At 42.1% G+C, this 15,028-nt stretch overlaps 1 protein-coding gene across 2 annotated transcripts in view; it reads left to right on the forward strand.

Moving 5' to 3' along the window:
* Positions 1 to 15,028, forward strand: part of PNPLA8 (patatin like phospholipase domain containing 8) — a 215,319-nt gene that overhangs the window by 73,309 nt on the left and 126,982 nt on the right. For both annotated transcript variants that reach the window (XM_063927296.1, XM_063927297.1), the window contains 2 exons: positions 5,612 to 5,763; positions 7,880 to 7,974. In XM_063927296.1, coding sequence (XP_063783366.1) covers positions 5,612 to 5,763; positions 7,880 to 7,974 — 247 coding nt within the window. The remainder of the gene's footprint in view (positions 1 to 5,611; positions 5,764 to 7,879; positions 7,975 to 15,028) is intronic.

Here is a 15,028-nt window from a genome sequence, read left to right on the forward strand (position 1 = left end):
GAAATGTAATGCAAAATCAACCAAGGAGTTATTTAAGGCAAATAAGTGGAGATCTTAACCCGATTGAGCGCGCATGTGACTTACTTTAAACAATACTAAAGGCAGAAAGACCCACGAACAAACATCAACTGGAGACACCTGCAGTAAAGACCTGGCAAAGAATATCAAAGGAGGAACCCAGTATTTTGTGAGGTTCCAGACTTCAGGCAGTTACTCTGTGCAAAGGGTTCTTGACAAAGTGCTAAAAGTGAACATTTTAGTGGGCTTCCTTGGTGAGCTGGCAGAGTCCTCATTGACTCCTTTGCAGTTTCTGGTGGGTAAATCCTCCAGAGTTCTTACCCCCCTTCTGCGTTAAGCTGTGGAGGTGTGGAATAAGCCAGATCTGCTTATGGAATGTGGGTCATGTCAAAACGTTTGCATAATTTCAATTGGATTACCATATCCCAAGTTCAGTTTTCTTCAATTGCGCCTTTCTCTTTATGCCCAGTTTGGTTTCTCTTTTATGGTGGTGTGTACTTCCTCCCCAGTCAAAACTCTTCTTTCTAAAATTAGGACATGTAAGATTAATTCCAGTTTACATGCCACTCTATAAACTGTACCCCCCTGCCCCCACACACGGAGCATAATACACTCACAAGGTTATGTACAAGATGGGTATACCCAAGGATGCAAAGTGCCTCAAATGTGACTCTGTAGTTGTGGCACCTGCTGTGGGCATGCAGTGCTATGGCTGCTTTTTGGATTTGCATTAGAGACGCACATCCCTTTTGGTATCTTAAGTCTGGGAAAGCCCTGACAGAAAGTTTCAGATTACCAAAAGAATTCCGGTGGCTTCTCCGTTTCCCTCTGGGGATAGGGAAAAGTGGGAGTCAACCCCCATTGTAGACAAGGCCCTATCGCGTTTGTCTAAAAAGGTGGCTCTTCCGTCACCTGGCATGGCAGCCCTTAAAGACCCTGCGGATCGTAAGCCGGAAAATACGTTAAAATCCATTTATACGACCACAGGTACACTGCTCAGACCAGTCATTGCATCTGCGTGGGTGAGTAGTGCTATCGAAAAGTGGGCAGATAACTTGTCATCTGATATAGATACCCTAGATAGGGATAGCATCCTCTTGACGCTGGGTTATATTAAGGATGCTGCAGCTTACCTGAAGGAAACTGCGAGAGATATTGGCCTTTTGGGATCAAAGGCCAATGCCATGGCAGTCTCAGCTAGGCGAGCATTATGGATTTATCAATGGAATGCTGATGCTGACTCCAAGAAAAATATGGAATCTCTACCATATTAAGGTGGTGTCTTGTTTGGTGACGGCCTCGCTGATTTGGTATCTACGGCTACCGCGGGTAAGTCATCATTTTGCCTTATGTGCCTTCACAACAAAAGAAAACACACCACTATCAAATGCAGTCCTTTCTACCCAATAAATACAAGAAAGGGCGAGGTTCTTCCTTCCTTGCTACTAGAGGAAGGGGAAGGGGTAAAAGATCACCAGCCGTGGCGGGTTCCCAGGAGCAGAAGTCCTCCCCGACTTCTGCCAAATCCAGCCCATGACGCTGGGGCTCCTCTGCGGGAGTCCGCACCGGTGGGGGCACGTCTCAAACTCTTCAGTCAGTTTTGGGTTCGTTCGGACCTGGACCCATGGGCTTTACAAATAGTATCCCAAGGGTACAAACTGGAGTTTCAAGACGTTCCCCCTCGCTGATTTTTCAAATCGGCCTTACCAGTTTCTCTTCCTGACAGGGAGGTAGTTTGCGACGCAATACAAAAGTTGTGTCAAAATCAGGTCAGCAGGGTTCCCCAGTCACAACAGGGAGAAGGTTTTAATTCAAGCCTGTTTGTGGTCCCGAAGCCGGATGGCTCGGTCAGACCAATCCTAAACCTGAAATCCCTCAATTTCTACCAAAAAAAATTCAAATTCAAGATGGATTCTCTCCGAGCAGTTATTTCCAGTCTGGAGGAAGGGGATTTTATGGTGTCGGTGGACATAAAGGAGGCCTACTTGCATGTTCCCATTTATCCTCTGCATCAGGCTTACCTGAGGTTTTCAATTCAGGATTGTCATTACCAATTTCAGACGTTGCCGTTTGGTCTGTACACGGCTCCGAGGATTTTCACCAAAGTAATGGCGGAAATGATGGTTCTTCTTCGCAAGCAAGGAATCACCATTATCCCGTACTTGGACGATCTCCTGATAAATGCGAGATCCAGGGACCAGTTGGTGAAAAACGTTGCACTGTCCCTGGTAGTTCTTCAACAGCATGGTTGGCTCCTAAACTTGCCAAAATCACAGTTGACTCCAGCAACGAGGTTGTCATGTTTAGGAATGATACTGGACACAGAACTACAGAGAGTTTTTCTCCAAGTGGAAAAGTCTCGGGAACTTCAGAGTCTGGTCAAACAAATTCTAAAACCGCCAAGAGTGTCAATCCATCAATGCACTCGGTTGCTGGGCAAGATGGTTGTGGCATACAAGGCCTTTCAGTTTGGCAGATTCCATGCCAGAGTGTTTCAGTGGGACCTGTTGGACAAGTGGTCCGGATCCCACCTGCACATGCACCGAAGGATAATCCTGTCTTCCAAGACTAGAATATCACTCCTGTGGTGGCTGCACAGTTCTCACCTCCTGGAGGGATGCAGGTTCGGGATCCAGGACTGGATCCTAGTAACCACGGATGCAAGTGTCCGAGGATGGGCTTGCAGTCACACAGGGGGGAAAACTTCCAAGGAAGATGGTCAAGCCAGGAAACTTGTCTCCATATAAACATTCTGGAGTTAAGGGCCATTTACAACGGCCTTGTGCAGGCGGAACATCTTCTTCGCAATCTGCCCGTACTGATCCAGTCGGACAATATTACAGCAGTAGCGTACATAAACCGCCATGGCGGAACAAAAAGCAGAGCGGTGATGGCAGAAGTCACAAAGGTTCTCCGCTGGGCGGAAAAGCATACAAGCGCACTGTCGGCGATCTTCATTCCGGGAGTGGACAACTGGGAAGCAGACTTCCTCAGCAGACACGATCTCCATCCAGGAGAGTGGAGCCTCCATCAAGAGGTCTTCAGAGGTAACAAGTCATTGGGGAATTCCTCAAATAGACATGATGGCGTCTCGCCTCAACAAGAAGCTTCAGAGATATTGCTCCAGGTCAAGGGACCCTCAAGCAATAGCAGTGTATGCACTGGTGACACCATGGGTGTTTCCGTCGGTGTATGTATTCCCTCCACTTCCTCTCATTCCAAAAGTTCTAAAGATCATAAGAACAAAGGTTCAAGCGATCCTCATTGCCCCGGACTGGCTGAGGAGGGCTTGGTATCCAGATCTTCAGGAATTACTCATAGGAGATCCCTGGCCTCTTCCTCTACGCGAGGACCTGTTACAGCAGGGGCCGTGCGTATACCAAGACTTACCGCGGCTGCGTATGACGGCATGGTGGTTGAATGCCAAATCCTAGCCCGAAAGGGTATTCCCAGTGAAGTTGGGCTCAATTAAGGTACAGATTTCAGCCTTATCGGTTTTCTTTCAAAAACAATTGGCCTCCCTTCCAGAAGTTCAGACGTTCGTGAAAGGTGTTTTGCACATCCAACCCCCATTTGTGCCCCCAGTGGCACCATGGGATCTTAACGTGGTGTTGCAGTCCCTTCAATCACATTGGTTTGAACCTTTACGGAAGGTGGAGTTGAAGTTCCTCACTTGGAAAGTGGTCATCCTGTTGGCTTTGGCATCCGCAAAGCGGGTGTCTGAATTAGCGGCCTTATCTCACAAGAGCCCTTATTTAATTTTTTATGAAGATAGAGCAGAGTTGAGGACTCGTCAGCATTTTCTGCCGAAGGTGGTTTCATCTTTCCACATGAACCAACTTATTGTGGTGCCAGTGGCTACTGACTCTTTCGTTGAGTCAAAGTCTTTGGATGTGGTCATAGCTCTGAAAATCTATGTCACCAGAACGGCTCAGGTTAGGAAAACCGACGCTCTGTTTGTCCTGTATGCTCCCAACAAGATTGGGTGTCCTGCTTCCAAACAGACCATTGCACGCTGGATCTGTAACACGATTCAGCATGCTCATTCCACGGCCGGATTGCCGTTGCCGAAATCAGTAAAGGCCCATTCTACTAGAAAGGTGGGCTCGTCCTGGGCGGCTGCCCGAGGGGTCTTGGCATTGCAACTTTGCCGAGCTGCTACTTGGTCAGGTTCAAACACTTTTGCAAAGTTTTACAAGTTTGATACCCTGGCCGATGACGACCTCAAGTTTGGTCAATCGGTGCTGCAGAGTCATCCGCACTCTCCCGCCCATTCTAGAGCTTTGGTATAACCCCGTGGTTCCATTGGTGTCTCCAGCATCCTCTAGGACGTATGAGAAAATAGGATTTTGATATCTACCGGTAAATCCTTTTCTCTTAGTCCGTAGAGGATGCTGGGCGCCCGTCCCAGTGCGTACTGTATCTGCAGTTAGTAGTTGTAGTTACACACATGTTGTGTTACGTTTATTGTCAGCCTGTTGCTGAAATCTTTCATGCCATTGGCTTGTGTTCTGTTGATTGCCACGTTGTGCGGCATGTTTGAGGTGTGTGCTGGTATGAATCTCACCTTAGTTTAACAATAAATCCTTTCCTCGAAATATGTCCATCTCCCTGGGCACAGTTCATATAACTGGAGTCTGGAGGAGGGGCATAGAGGGAGGAGCCAGTGCACACCCCTTTTGAAAGTCTTAAAGTACCCATGTCTCCTGCGGATCCCGTCTATACCCCATGGTTCTATTGGTGTCCCCAGCATCCTCTACAGACTAAGAGAAAAGGATTTACCGGTAGGTATCAAAATCCTATTTTTTTTTTTTTTTTATTGTGTGTTGATTAGTAGCACCCGGAGTGTTTCTCATATTTTGTTTCTGACTAATGGTTACATTGCTTTAGGCTTTTGTCACATTACTGTTTTACTTTATGTAATAAAATGCAGCATCCAAAAGCTGTCTCTTGCTAGTTTAATGACATACTATTAGCAGTGGAAAAAGCCTGTCTCACATGAGACGTGCAGAGTACTTCAGCTGTCAGATTGCAGCATCACTCTTGTGTCAGGAGAGCAGTGTTTCTAGGAAAGCTGAATTGTCCTATACTAGTTTTTAAAAACAGGATTAAATGCATTAATGGCATAAAATACAATAGACTACTAAATCATTTGGCGTCTAACATAGAACAATAGCCTACATTCAGTCAGTGGGCTGATTCTCAGTTGGATGCTGCTGCGTCTGTCTGTGTGTGTGTGTGTGTGTGTGTGTGTGTGTGTGTGTGTGTGTGTGTGTGTGTGTGTGCGCCTGCGCCTTTTGCAGCAGTAGCATGTGGGACCTGTATGCTAATAGCGCTGCAGTCCCTTATCTGGTGTACATCCATAGTTTTGCTTTGTGATTGCCCCTTTAAAAAAAACATCTGAGTTTGGCCGGCATCCACAGGGCCGCCGAACTTGGACGTCATTACATCCATCCCTCAGTGTCTGTTCTGTAAAACGTGTGTATATGTGTTATTGCAATCATTCCAAGCTTTTGGTAGAACAGTGCCTAATATTAAACTAGTTCCTTTAAATAAAAAATGAAAAAAAAGTAACTTTTTTTTTCAATTGTAGGAAAAAGCCATTCCTTATTTATTGCGACTACGACAAGCACACGACGAAACCCTTAAAGCTGCTGTAAGAGAAACGTTAGCCTTGATCGGTTACACTGATCCTGTTAAGGGCAGAGGGCTTCGAGTACTCACTATTGATGGTGGAGGAACTAGGTAAAAATGATACCGCTGCTGTACTGATTATATTCCCAATTTGCTATAAATATGTTCTTGTTATGCTTGCTTAGCTGCTGAATACATTTATTTACATATTCTAAGGAAACACATGAAAAGAAACGTATATGCATAGTCCTTTTTCAGGTAAGTATGTAGTGTTCACTCTAGGATTTTTTTAGGGCAGGGTGCTGAGCATTGAAGAGGGCACATTTTCATTTTGAAGGGCACATTTTTGATGTGACGCTTTGCGCACAAAGCATAGTGCATATGTTTATAGTTTTTATACATACATTTTGCCCTTAGTAAATCATATAGCCATGCATACATACAGTATAAGACACCTAACATGTCTGTTCTACTAGGGAAATACTGTAAGCAGTACATGCTCGCTGCTTACCCTGTTCTTTCCCTCTTTATCAGAGTGCTGTGTTACTTACAGTGCCTCCTCTGCCATCCAGTTGGCTAAGGATAGAAATTGTGTTCCAATTTCAGAGGTGGGCAAGGAGTAGACGACAACATTGTAACATGCACTCTGACTGTTGCATTCTGTATACAAGGGGGCGATTTATGGTCCTGCAGGGTGCACTGAAAAAGTGCAGGGTGCTTTTTCCCATTTCAAAAATGGGCAGGGTGCTGCACCCTGCTGAAACAGCCTAGAAGGAACACTAAGGGGTCTATTCATGAAGCAGTGAAGAGTAGAGAAGTGAGCCTGTGGAAAAGTTGCCCATGGCAACCAATCAGCTGCTCCGTACAATTGTATAGTATGCAAATTATAAATGTTACCTCAATGCTGATTGGTTGCCATGGGCAACTTCTCCACTGGCTCACTTCTCCACACTTTTCACTGCTTCATGAATAAACCCGTAAGTATGATTTTAAATTGTCACCTTTCACCCCACACTTCATACACAGATGATGTCACATCAGTAACTTAGATACTTCGTTATTTTCTAGAATGTTCTTCAGCTTAAATTATATATTCTAGACACTAAACACATAGGGGCTTGATGCTGATTTCAACACCGCCAGTTTGCATAGTGTTTGGCAGTATGCATGCCCAGAAAATGCATATTTGTGTTAATTTGACCATTTACAACCGGAGACACATGACTGGGGGAGTGAAGGAGCTTTCTACTGTTCACTGATTGTAAGGATGTGCTTATGTAATTGCAGGTAGATGAGACTGCAACCAGATGTATATACACCTGTACTAAATAAAAGGAAAATTGCAGCACCGTGTTAATAATATATGTAAAATTCAAGTACAAAACAGTGCATGACAAACACATTTATTAAACTAGCTTTTGTATCAGTCAGGACATAATGAAACAAAGTAACAATATATTGTTTAGAAGAGTTTTTGAAAGTAATGCAGCTAATAATAATAAATGCATGTACATATTTGAAAACAATAGTAATGGTGTAATAGTAGCCTGTTCCTATAGTTATGCAGACCAAATGAATATTCCAGGAATAGGGAGTATATAACAAAACTGTCTAGGTATAAAACAATGCTTGACTCAGATGTTAATATGTTAGCATGTATAGCGGACAGGTGAAGAGAAACAAGCAGACCGGTGCAAGCTATTATAGTACAGTGTGTCCCTCCGGTATTTAGTGTAGGTAACAACGTGTTATAATAAGTGTGCTTACCAATGAGGAGGTGGTTCCCCTTATCTAGATCTCCTGAAATAATAGATGTTAGTATGCAGCCACTGCATGTAAAGTAAGCTACGGTTGTTTGTATTTTCACAGTGAAAATAAAATGCTTACAAAAACATGGGGGTACGTTTATGGGACATACATTATGTCTAGTGCAAACCGGTACTGCCTTCACGCATTTCCTGGTGCATACACCTCAACATGTGGGCATTTTAGGAACATAAATTATGACAAATATGATTCCAATTCTGTATCAGGCCCAGAGTGTGTTAAGCATGTATTGGCTGCAAGAGCTGGAAATTCAGTACCTTTAAAAGTGCCTCTGTAACGCCACCCTAAACCATAGCAAAATCAATTGATGCCTACTTAGATTATAAAGATTACCTTATACAGTATAATCAAGGGGAGCATTACAATTGTCTTCTTCTTTCCCATTCTTTTTTTTCTGCAGAGGAATAGTAGCTCTACAGACTCTACGTAAAATAGAAGAACTGACTGGAAAACCAATTCACCAACTCTTCGATTACATTTGTGGTGTCAGTACAGGTAAAATAAAATCTTGTCCTTTGCAGATATACTAAACCATTGTTGCTTCCACTAACTAATAAAACCATATTTCTAAATACTCATTTGGGGTGGGGGCTTTAAATGCAGGCGAAAGTGAAAAGGTTTCACGGGTGTTAACTTTTTGTACATATTGCCTGTTAATTTCACTTAGCGCCTGTATGCGGTGTTAACCTATCGTGCAATTCAATTACAAAATGGGTGTTAAGTGTAGGTGAAAATGGTGATAACTGCCTGTACCTCAAAAAAGGCAAACTAATATTGGATAACACATAGTTATTAGCTATTATTATTATTATTATTATTATTATTATTGGCTATTAGTGGCCATAATAAATGTATTTGGGGTTCTTAAATTGTCAAATGGCTGTTATAAGCATTTTCTTTTAAAACAGTATAAAAATGATAGAAATTGAGCGTTTTTCTGCAAAATAAATGCTGTACTTAAATTAGGTGTGCATAAAAATGTCTAAAAGTATATATTTGTGTAATTTTAAGCTGTTTGAAAAACCTTCAAAACACATCTATAACACTCATAGGCAATCTTAAAAACACCTGTCCCAATCATACAGCACCCCCATATACATGGTCCACGGAAATTAACTCGTTTTTCGGCAGTTTGCACAATTTAAGCCACATAATTGCATGTCATTATTGGCCAAGTTAAGATAATAAAATCTCGGTGGCTAATTAATCATTAGGGAGGGTGTCCCAGTAGTGGTTCTTAACCAAGTCCTGACATTTTTCCCTTTAAAATAGGGATTTTCCCCAACTATACATTTGAACTAACCAGTTACTGTGTCACTAATATTTAATATAAAGCGCCATAAAATGTCTGATGTGCAGTATTGATGAAATAACCATTCAGTCGCTGCCATCCTATAGGCTATTTCACACGCTGCGGTTTTGCCCAGATGGCAAAAAGCTGGTGAAACTTTGTCCGGCTTTTTGCCATCCGTTAGTGCCTTACACACACAACTGTTTTTTTGTGTCGTGTTTAAGGCTGTATGCATGCGCCGCAGCATGGCACAAAAAACCCGTTGTGTGTGAAAGCGCACATTCACACTCTCAGCTCACTGCCTTTAAGGACGGCACAGCAGCTGGACTTTTCAGTGGATATTTCCGGCTGCAATTCGGCTTTTTGCCATCTGGTCAAAACCGCAGCATGTGAAATTAGCCCTTAAGGTAAGAGTGACTGATAAAACTACAAGCTCCTCACACCGAATAGCACCCATCACTGCTTAACTAAAAGAACTCCTTTGTTTTGAGAGATTGTTTTGTTTTTGTTTCTGTTAAATGTTTATGGAAAGAGATGAGAAAATGTTTTCTCAGTAGGTCACAAAGCAGGGTGACACTCCTGTCCACATAGAAAAATAGGGAGAATCCATAAATAATCTTTTAATGTTTCCACTATTTATCAAGGATGTTAGAAAATTCAATTACTACACCTGATATTTGGGGTTCCAAACTTATGTAGAGGCATGAATAATGAATATACAGATAAGGAGGATGACACTTAGGTACAATAGGTTCTTACGTCCTGCATTTCAGTATATTTGCTTCATACTTACATCATTCCCTGACAAAAGAGATGATGCAAAAATGCTGAAATGTTTGAACTAAGGGACTGTTATGTGTCTTGTTATACATGAGTGCCTCCCTCCTTCTAATACACATGTAATCTAGCAGCCATGTTTACAGCAAGCTGTAGTTCTGTTTTCCTGTAATTACATATATAATGTAATGTATGTACACGGACAAAGCCTGTTAAGTATTATGTCCTATATACATATATATAAATTGTATGTATCACAAAAAGGAAAATACAACAATGTATCTGGAGTTCCAAGTGATGATCAAGTTTTGATGGTCATATTCCACACCTGGCAGGGATATAAAAGTGAAATTAAATTTGACATAGTGTGCATTGTTTTTCCCAGCCTAAAAATAACTTTTGGTAATATAAACTACTGTACATAGCCATAGCTAGCTGTTCTGTGAGAGGTTCAGTCCCTGGGGTTGAAGTCAGCATGTGCTGAGAGTATTTTTCTATTGAAAAGCTGGGGAGTGCCGCCCATACTTAAGGGGGGTACACACGGAGAGATCAGTGCTTAAATTCAATGCAATCTGACTAGATTGCTTAGAAGTTAAGCACTGATCTCTCAGTGTGTACCCGCCGTAGCGATACGCGGCCCCATGTGTCGCGATCGTCTGTGCTAGATTGGCCTGCATGGCTCAATCTAGCACATGGGAATCGAGCGCCCCCCCCCCCCCCCCCCCCGTCACCCCCCCTCGCTCAGCACACATCTCTCCCATTGGTACTGGCCCTTACACTATTCCAGGAGTCTGCGACTGCTTGCTATGGGGAGGCACCCAGGCATCTGCTCAGATAAATAGACTGCTGGTCATGAACTGCATAAATATATACATAAATAAATAAATAAATATATATATATATATATATATATATATATTTAACACATACTGTAGATACATATATATTTTTATCCAAAATTCCACCTACATAGAACATGCATTGAGGCGAGATGAGCAGATTCAGTAGCTCAAGGTGAAGTATGCCTCTTTATTTTATTTTTTTCAAGCAGCCTTCAGCATTACCGGAAATGATAGTCAAGGCTGTGATTGCTCTGCTGTCTGCTGGTCCGTGTTATACCATTGTTGTATAGTGTTCCTCTCCTTGCAGCATTATCACCCATCTCACCTTTTCAAGTGCACATAGCTCTCAAGGCATGTTTTTCTCCATGCTTAGAAGTGCTGTAGTTGGAGTCAGATTATGGGCATTCGTTTGTAGTATAATACTGCTTTGTTTGCATTATTCAGATTTTTGTATTCAACTCAACTATGTATATAGCAAATAAGATAGGTTACCTTTACAATGATTAAATAAGCAAAGTATGTTTTCCTGACAATTACATGTTTTGCAAGTTCTGATTCGTTAAACCTTAGTCAGCTGAGTAGAGACAGGAGAAATTGACAATCCCTGGAAGATATATAGTGTGACTCTTCCTTCCACTTTAAAATTTATATATATATATATATATCCCAGTAAATCCTGCACTCTCATCTCAATCATTCCAACGTGGCGGGTGCTCCCAATAGACCATGACGGTCCACTTGAATAACTATATTTCCACAAAGTGGAGAGTGCACTCACGCAAATGTACACATCAGTCCATAAAAGAAAAGTTTTTTATTGTAGTCATCAAAAGCCTTGGTGTCGACGTTTCGGTTTGATGACCGGCTATGTATAATGATCATGTCAACATCGAATATTAGAGGCTTGCAAAAAGTCTATAACAAAAACAAAAAAAACATATATTGAAAGATTCCGCCTCCCAGGCCATATAGCAATCAAATCACAAATGGATAATTTCAATGGGAAGAGACATATGCGCATATGTCCACAACACAATCCGTCACCAACTGCGTTTAGACAAACTGTGCAATACGTGACAAATAAGTAAATATAACACCACCTCCACCTGTGGTGTCACCATATCACACCTCCACAAAATCATACTAACCTGATATCACTTCCACCATAATATATATGGGAAGAAGGAGACAGGTGTGTGCTCCTCAAGGGTAGAATAACATATTCACAGTGGTCACATGCATCTATGATAATAACACCATATAATCCGAACATGTCAAAGACGTATGTCAAACCAAACCAAATAGAGTGTCAATATATAGGCTCACATGAGACATACCTGTTAGTGCAGCAGCTGCTGCTTAGATGCAGCTACAGGGGCATATGATTACCAAGGATGCTAGATGGCCAATACAAGAAAGTATTCAGCATATACTCCAGAATGAAGTCAGACAAGTATATAACAAAAGATATGTCACTCACATGTCTCCTGAAGAGCGAATTGTCCCTGTGCTGCATAACTAATGCCAGCAGCTGGACGGCTATTTAAATGTCCCGTACCGGAAGTGGCCGGAAGTAACGGATGTAACAGTGAACAACGTCCCTCGCTTTTTAAATACCTTAATACAGGCCCACAGTGCCCAATAACGGACTCAGTGCTCATCCATAACCTAAGGCAAACATCAATCTGTTAAACCCAGCTAAAAAACGTACCAATAAGTAAGAACATGCGTTCCATCTCGCCGGAAGTGCTGTGTTCCACCCGGCTGGAAGTCACGGGTGCACTCGCGGCCGTGTAAGACACTCCTAAATGTGGCTCTAGAATAACCTGCATCCAAAAACAAAACAAGTAGTGACAATCCCAATCATACAGCACTCGTGTGCTGTAAAGCTAAAAGTTAATAATAAATCAAATAAACGCCGCCACCGGGTAAAGACCCCCTGCCTTCCACCTGGCAGTAGGGGGGCGGGGTATGCGTTCCACAGATGACCATCATCCCCTATGATGGGACGTGCGTCCATACCCACAGAGGCACAATTAGCACAAAAATTAAATAGCTTATTATAGGAATAATGCCTGGACATAAAACAAATATGGAAGAGGATCACAGTAACACACAACACATAAATTCATGCCCGCTATTTTATATCAAACCTCAGCGGCTGGAAGGACAATGTGTGTGGATATACCAAAAAATGCACATATGCATATAGATATAAGTGTGCAAACATATAAATATATATACACGAGCATGCAAACGCAGACACGTGTATACATATACACATACATGTATATTCGTAAAGCCACAGTGATGTGGAGGACAATTCCTTCTTCACTCATATCTAGTACAGATATGATGACAATATGCTTAGGCCTGGGAGGAGGCTCAGCTCAGTGTATGTCATAGAATAAGGGCAATACATGTTAGCCCTAAGGGGTGCAAACAATCAGTTGCTCATAAGCCAAGTGTTCACAATGTAGACGTAACTCCACATAACACAAGGAAATGTAGCCAAAACATTTTTTGGGTAAAGAGTATTAAAATGAAAATAAATAAAATAGTAAAATACAGTAGATTGTACAGTGGTAATATACAAAAAAATATATACGCCAAGCAGTCCTAAAACTCTTATGTATGCAAATACCCCATACCACTATATTAAAGAAAAACATAGAGCGGATTGGAATCCAATAAAAAAATGTCGGACTGAGATGAGGGATTAGAGCAGGAGAGGGGGAGAGCTGGAGGACAGCCGCCGCTCACAGCAGCGTCCACCCGGCTCCAGCAAGCTAGACCTCGCTTGCCGGAGCCGGGTTGACGCTGCCGTAAGCGCCGACTGTGAGAGAGGGGGAGACGGGGAGCGGGACGGAGCGGCGGCTGTGAGACAGGAGGGACGCCCCCCCCCCTTTTGTAAAAGTCGAATTGAGATGTCCATTGTATAGGCCAGGTCGGATCCATTCCGACAAATGAATGTCGGAATGGATCGACTTCAATTGAATATACCCCATAGTGGATACTGCTTGAGTTTGTTCATCTGCAAATTTGATTGCTAAAGGGTCTGTTTGGACATACAAGATCCATGCACCAATAATACCTTGCTGCTGAAATTGGATCCCTTACGAACCCAAAGGATAAAAGTCCTAATTTAAACACTGATTAATGCAGGAGACAGTCTGACATTGAATGACCCTAATATACCAATACACCTGTGACCTAGCTAGTGGTTGCTTTTTTATGTTTTTTAAATAAATGTGCATTCTCTTTACTATATACCGTCTATCATATATTGTACAGGTTGAGTATCCCATATCCAAATATTCCGAAATACGGAATATTCCGAAATACGGACTCTTTTGAGTGAGAGGGAGATAGTGAAACCTTTGTTTTCTGATGGCTCAATGTACACACACTTTGTTTAATACACAAAGTTATTAAAAATATTGTATTAAATGACCTTCAGGCTGTGTGTATAAGGTGTATATGAAACATAAATGAATTGTGTGAATGTACACACACTTTGTTTAATGCACAAAGTTATAAAAAATATTGGCTAAAATGACCTTCAGGCTGTGTGTATAAGGTGTATATGTAACATAAATGCATTCTGTGCTTAGATTTAGGTCCCATCACCATGATATCTCATTATGGTATGTAATTATTCCAAAATACGGAAAAATCCCATATCCAAAATACCTCTGGTCCCAAGCATTTTGGATAAGGGAGACTCAACCTGTATATGCTAGCGCTGGTTTACTACTTCTTGTTCTTTTTATATTTGTAGGGTCTTACAATCACTTTATCAGCTGCTTTTTGACAGCACTCTAGATCTTGAGATTTTCATTACCAGAAAAGAGAGATACTGCATCCGGTAGTTTTATCAGTTTGCACTAGTACACAGATGTTACGCACTTTATAGTCTACATTTAGCTTTTTTTTTTTTTGTTGCTTGTATTATTGCAATAACTTTATTTGAGATACTTGTCTTATTAACGACCGCTCAATCACCATACCATCAAAAAAAGATAGTATAGATTTGAGTGCAAGACTGGTGCCTGATGTAGAACATCCAGGTGAAGATGTAAAGACCACGTTTTTTTTAGGTGCTCCTTTTTTTTTTACTGCAAACCATGGCTCAGATTTATGAAGCCTTGGAGAGTGATAAATTGCACGGTGATAAAGTACCAACCAATCCGCTCCTAACGGTCATTTTTCAAACAGCCTGTAGCATGGCAATTAGGAGCTGATTGGCTGGTACTTTATCACTGTGCAATTTATCACTCTCCAATACTTGATAAATGTTGGTCTTTGACCTGTAAGACCAAAATAGAAGCACTGTCATCACTTCTACTTTAGGGGGTCATTCAGAGTTGATCGCTCACTAGCTAGTTTTAGCAGCCGTGCAAACGCTATGCCGCCGCCCACTGGGGAGTGTATTTTAGCTTAGGAGAAGTGCGAACGCCTGTGCAGCCGACCTCTGCAAAAACAGTTTGTGCAGTTTCTGAGTAGCTCTGAACCTACTCAGCGCTTGCGATCACTTCAGCCTATTCGTGTCTGGATTTGATGTCATACACCCTCCCAGCGAACGCCCAGCCACCCCTGCGTTTTTTCAGACACGCCTTTGTTTTTGCAAACACTCCCT

The sequence above is a fragment of the Pseudophryne corroboree genome, chromosome 6 (genome assembly GCF_028390025.1).
Source record: "Pseudophryne corroboree isolate aPseCor3 chromosome 6, aPseCor3.hap2, whole genome shotgun sequence".
In the NCBI taxonomy this organism is placed as follows: domain Eukaryota; kingdom Metazoa; phylum Chordata; class Amphibia; order Anura; family Myobatrachidae; genus Pseudophryne; species Pseudophryne corroboree.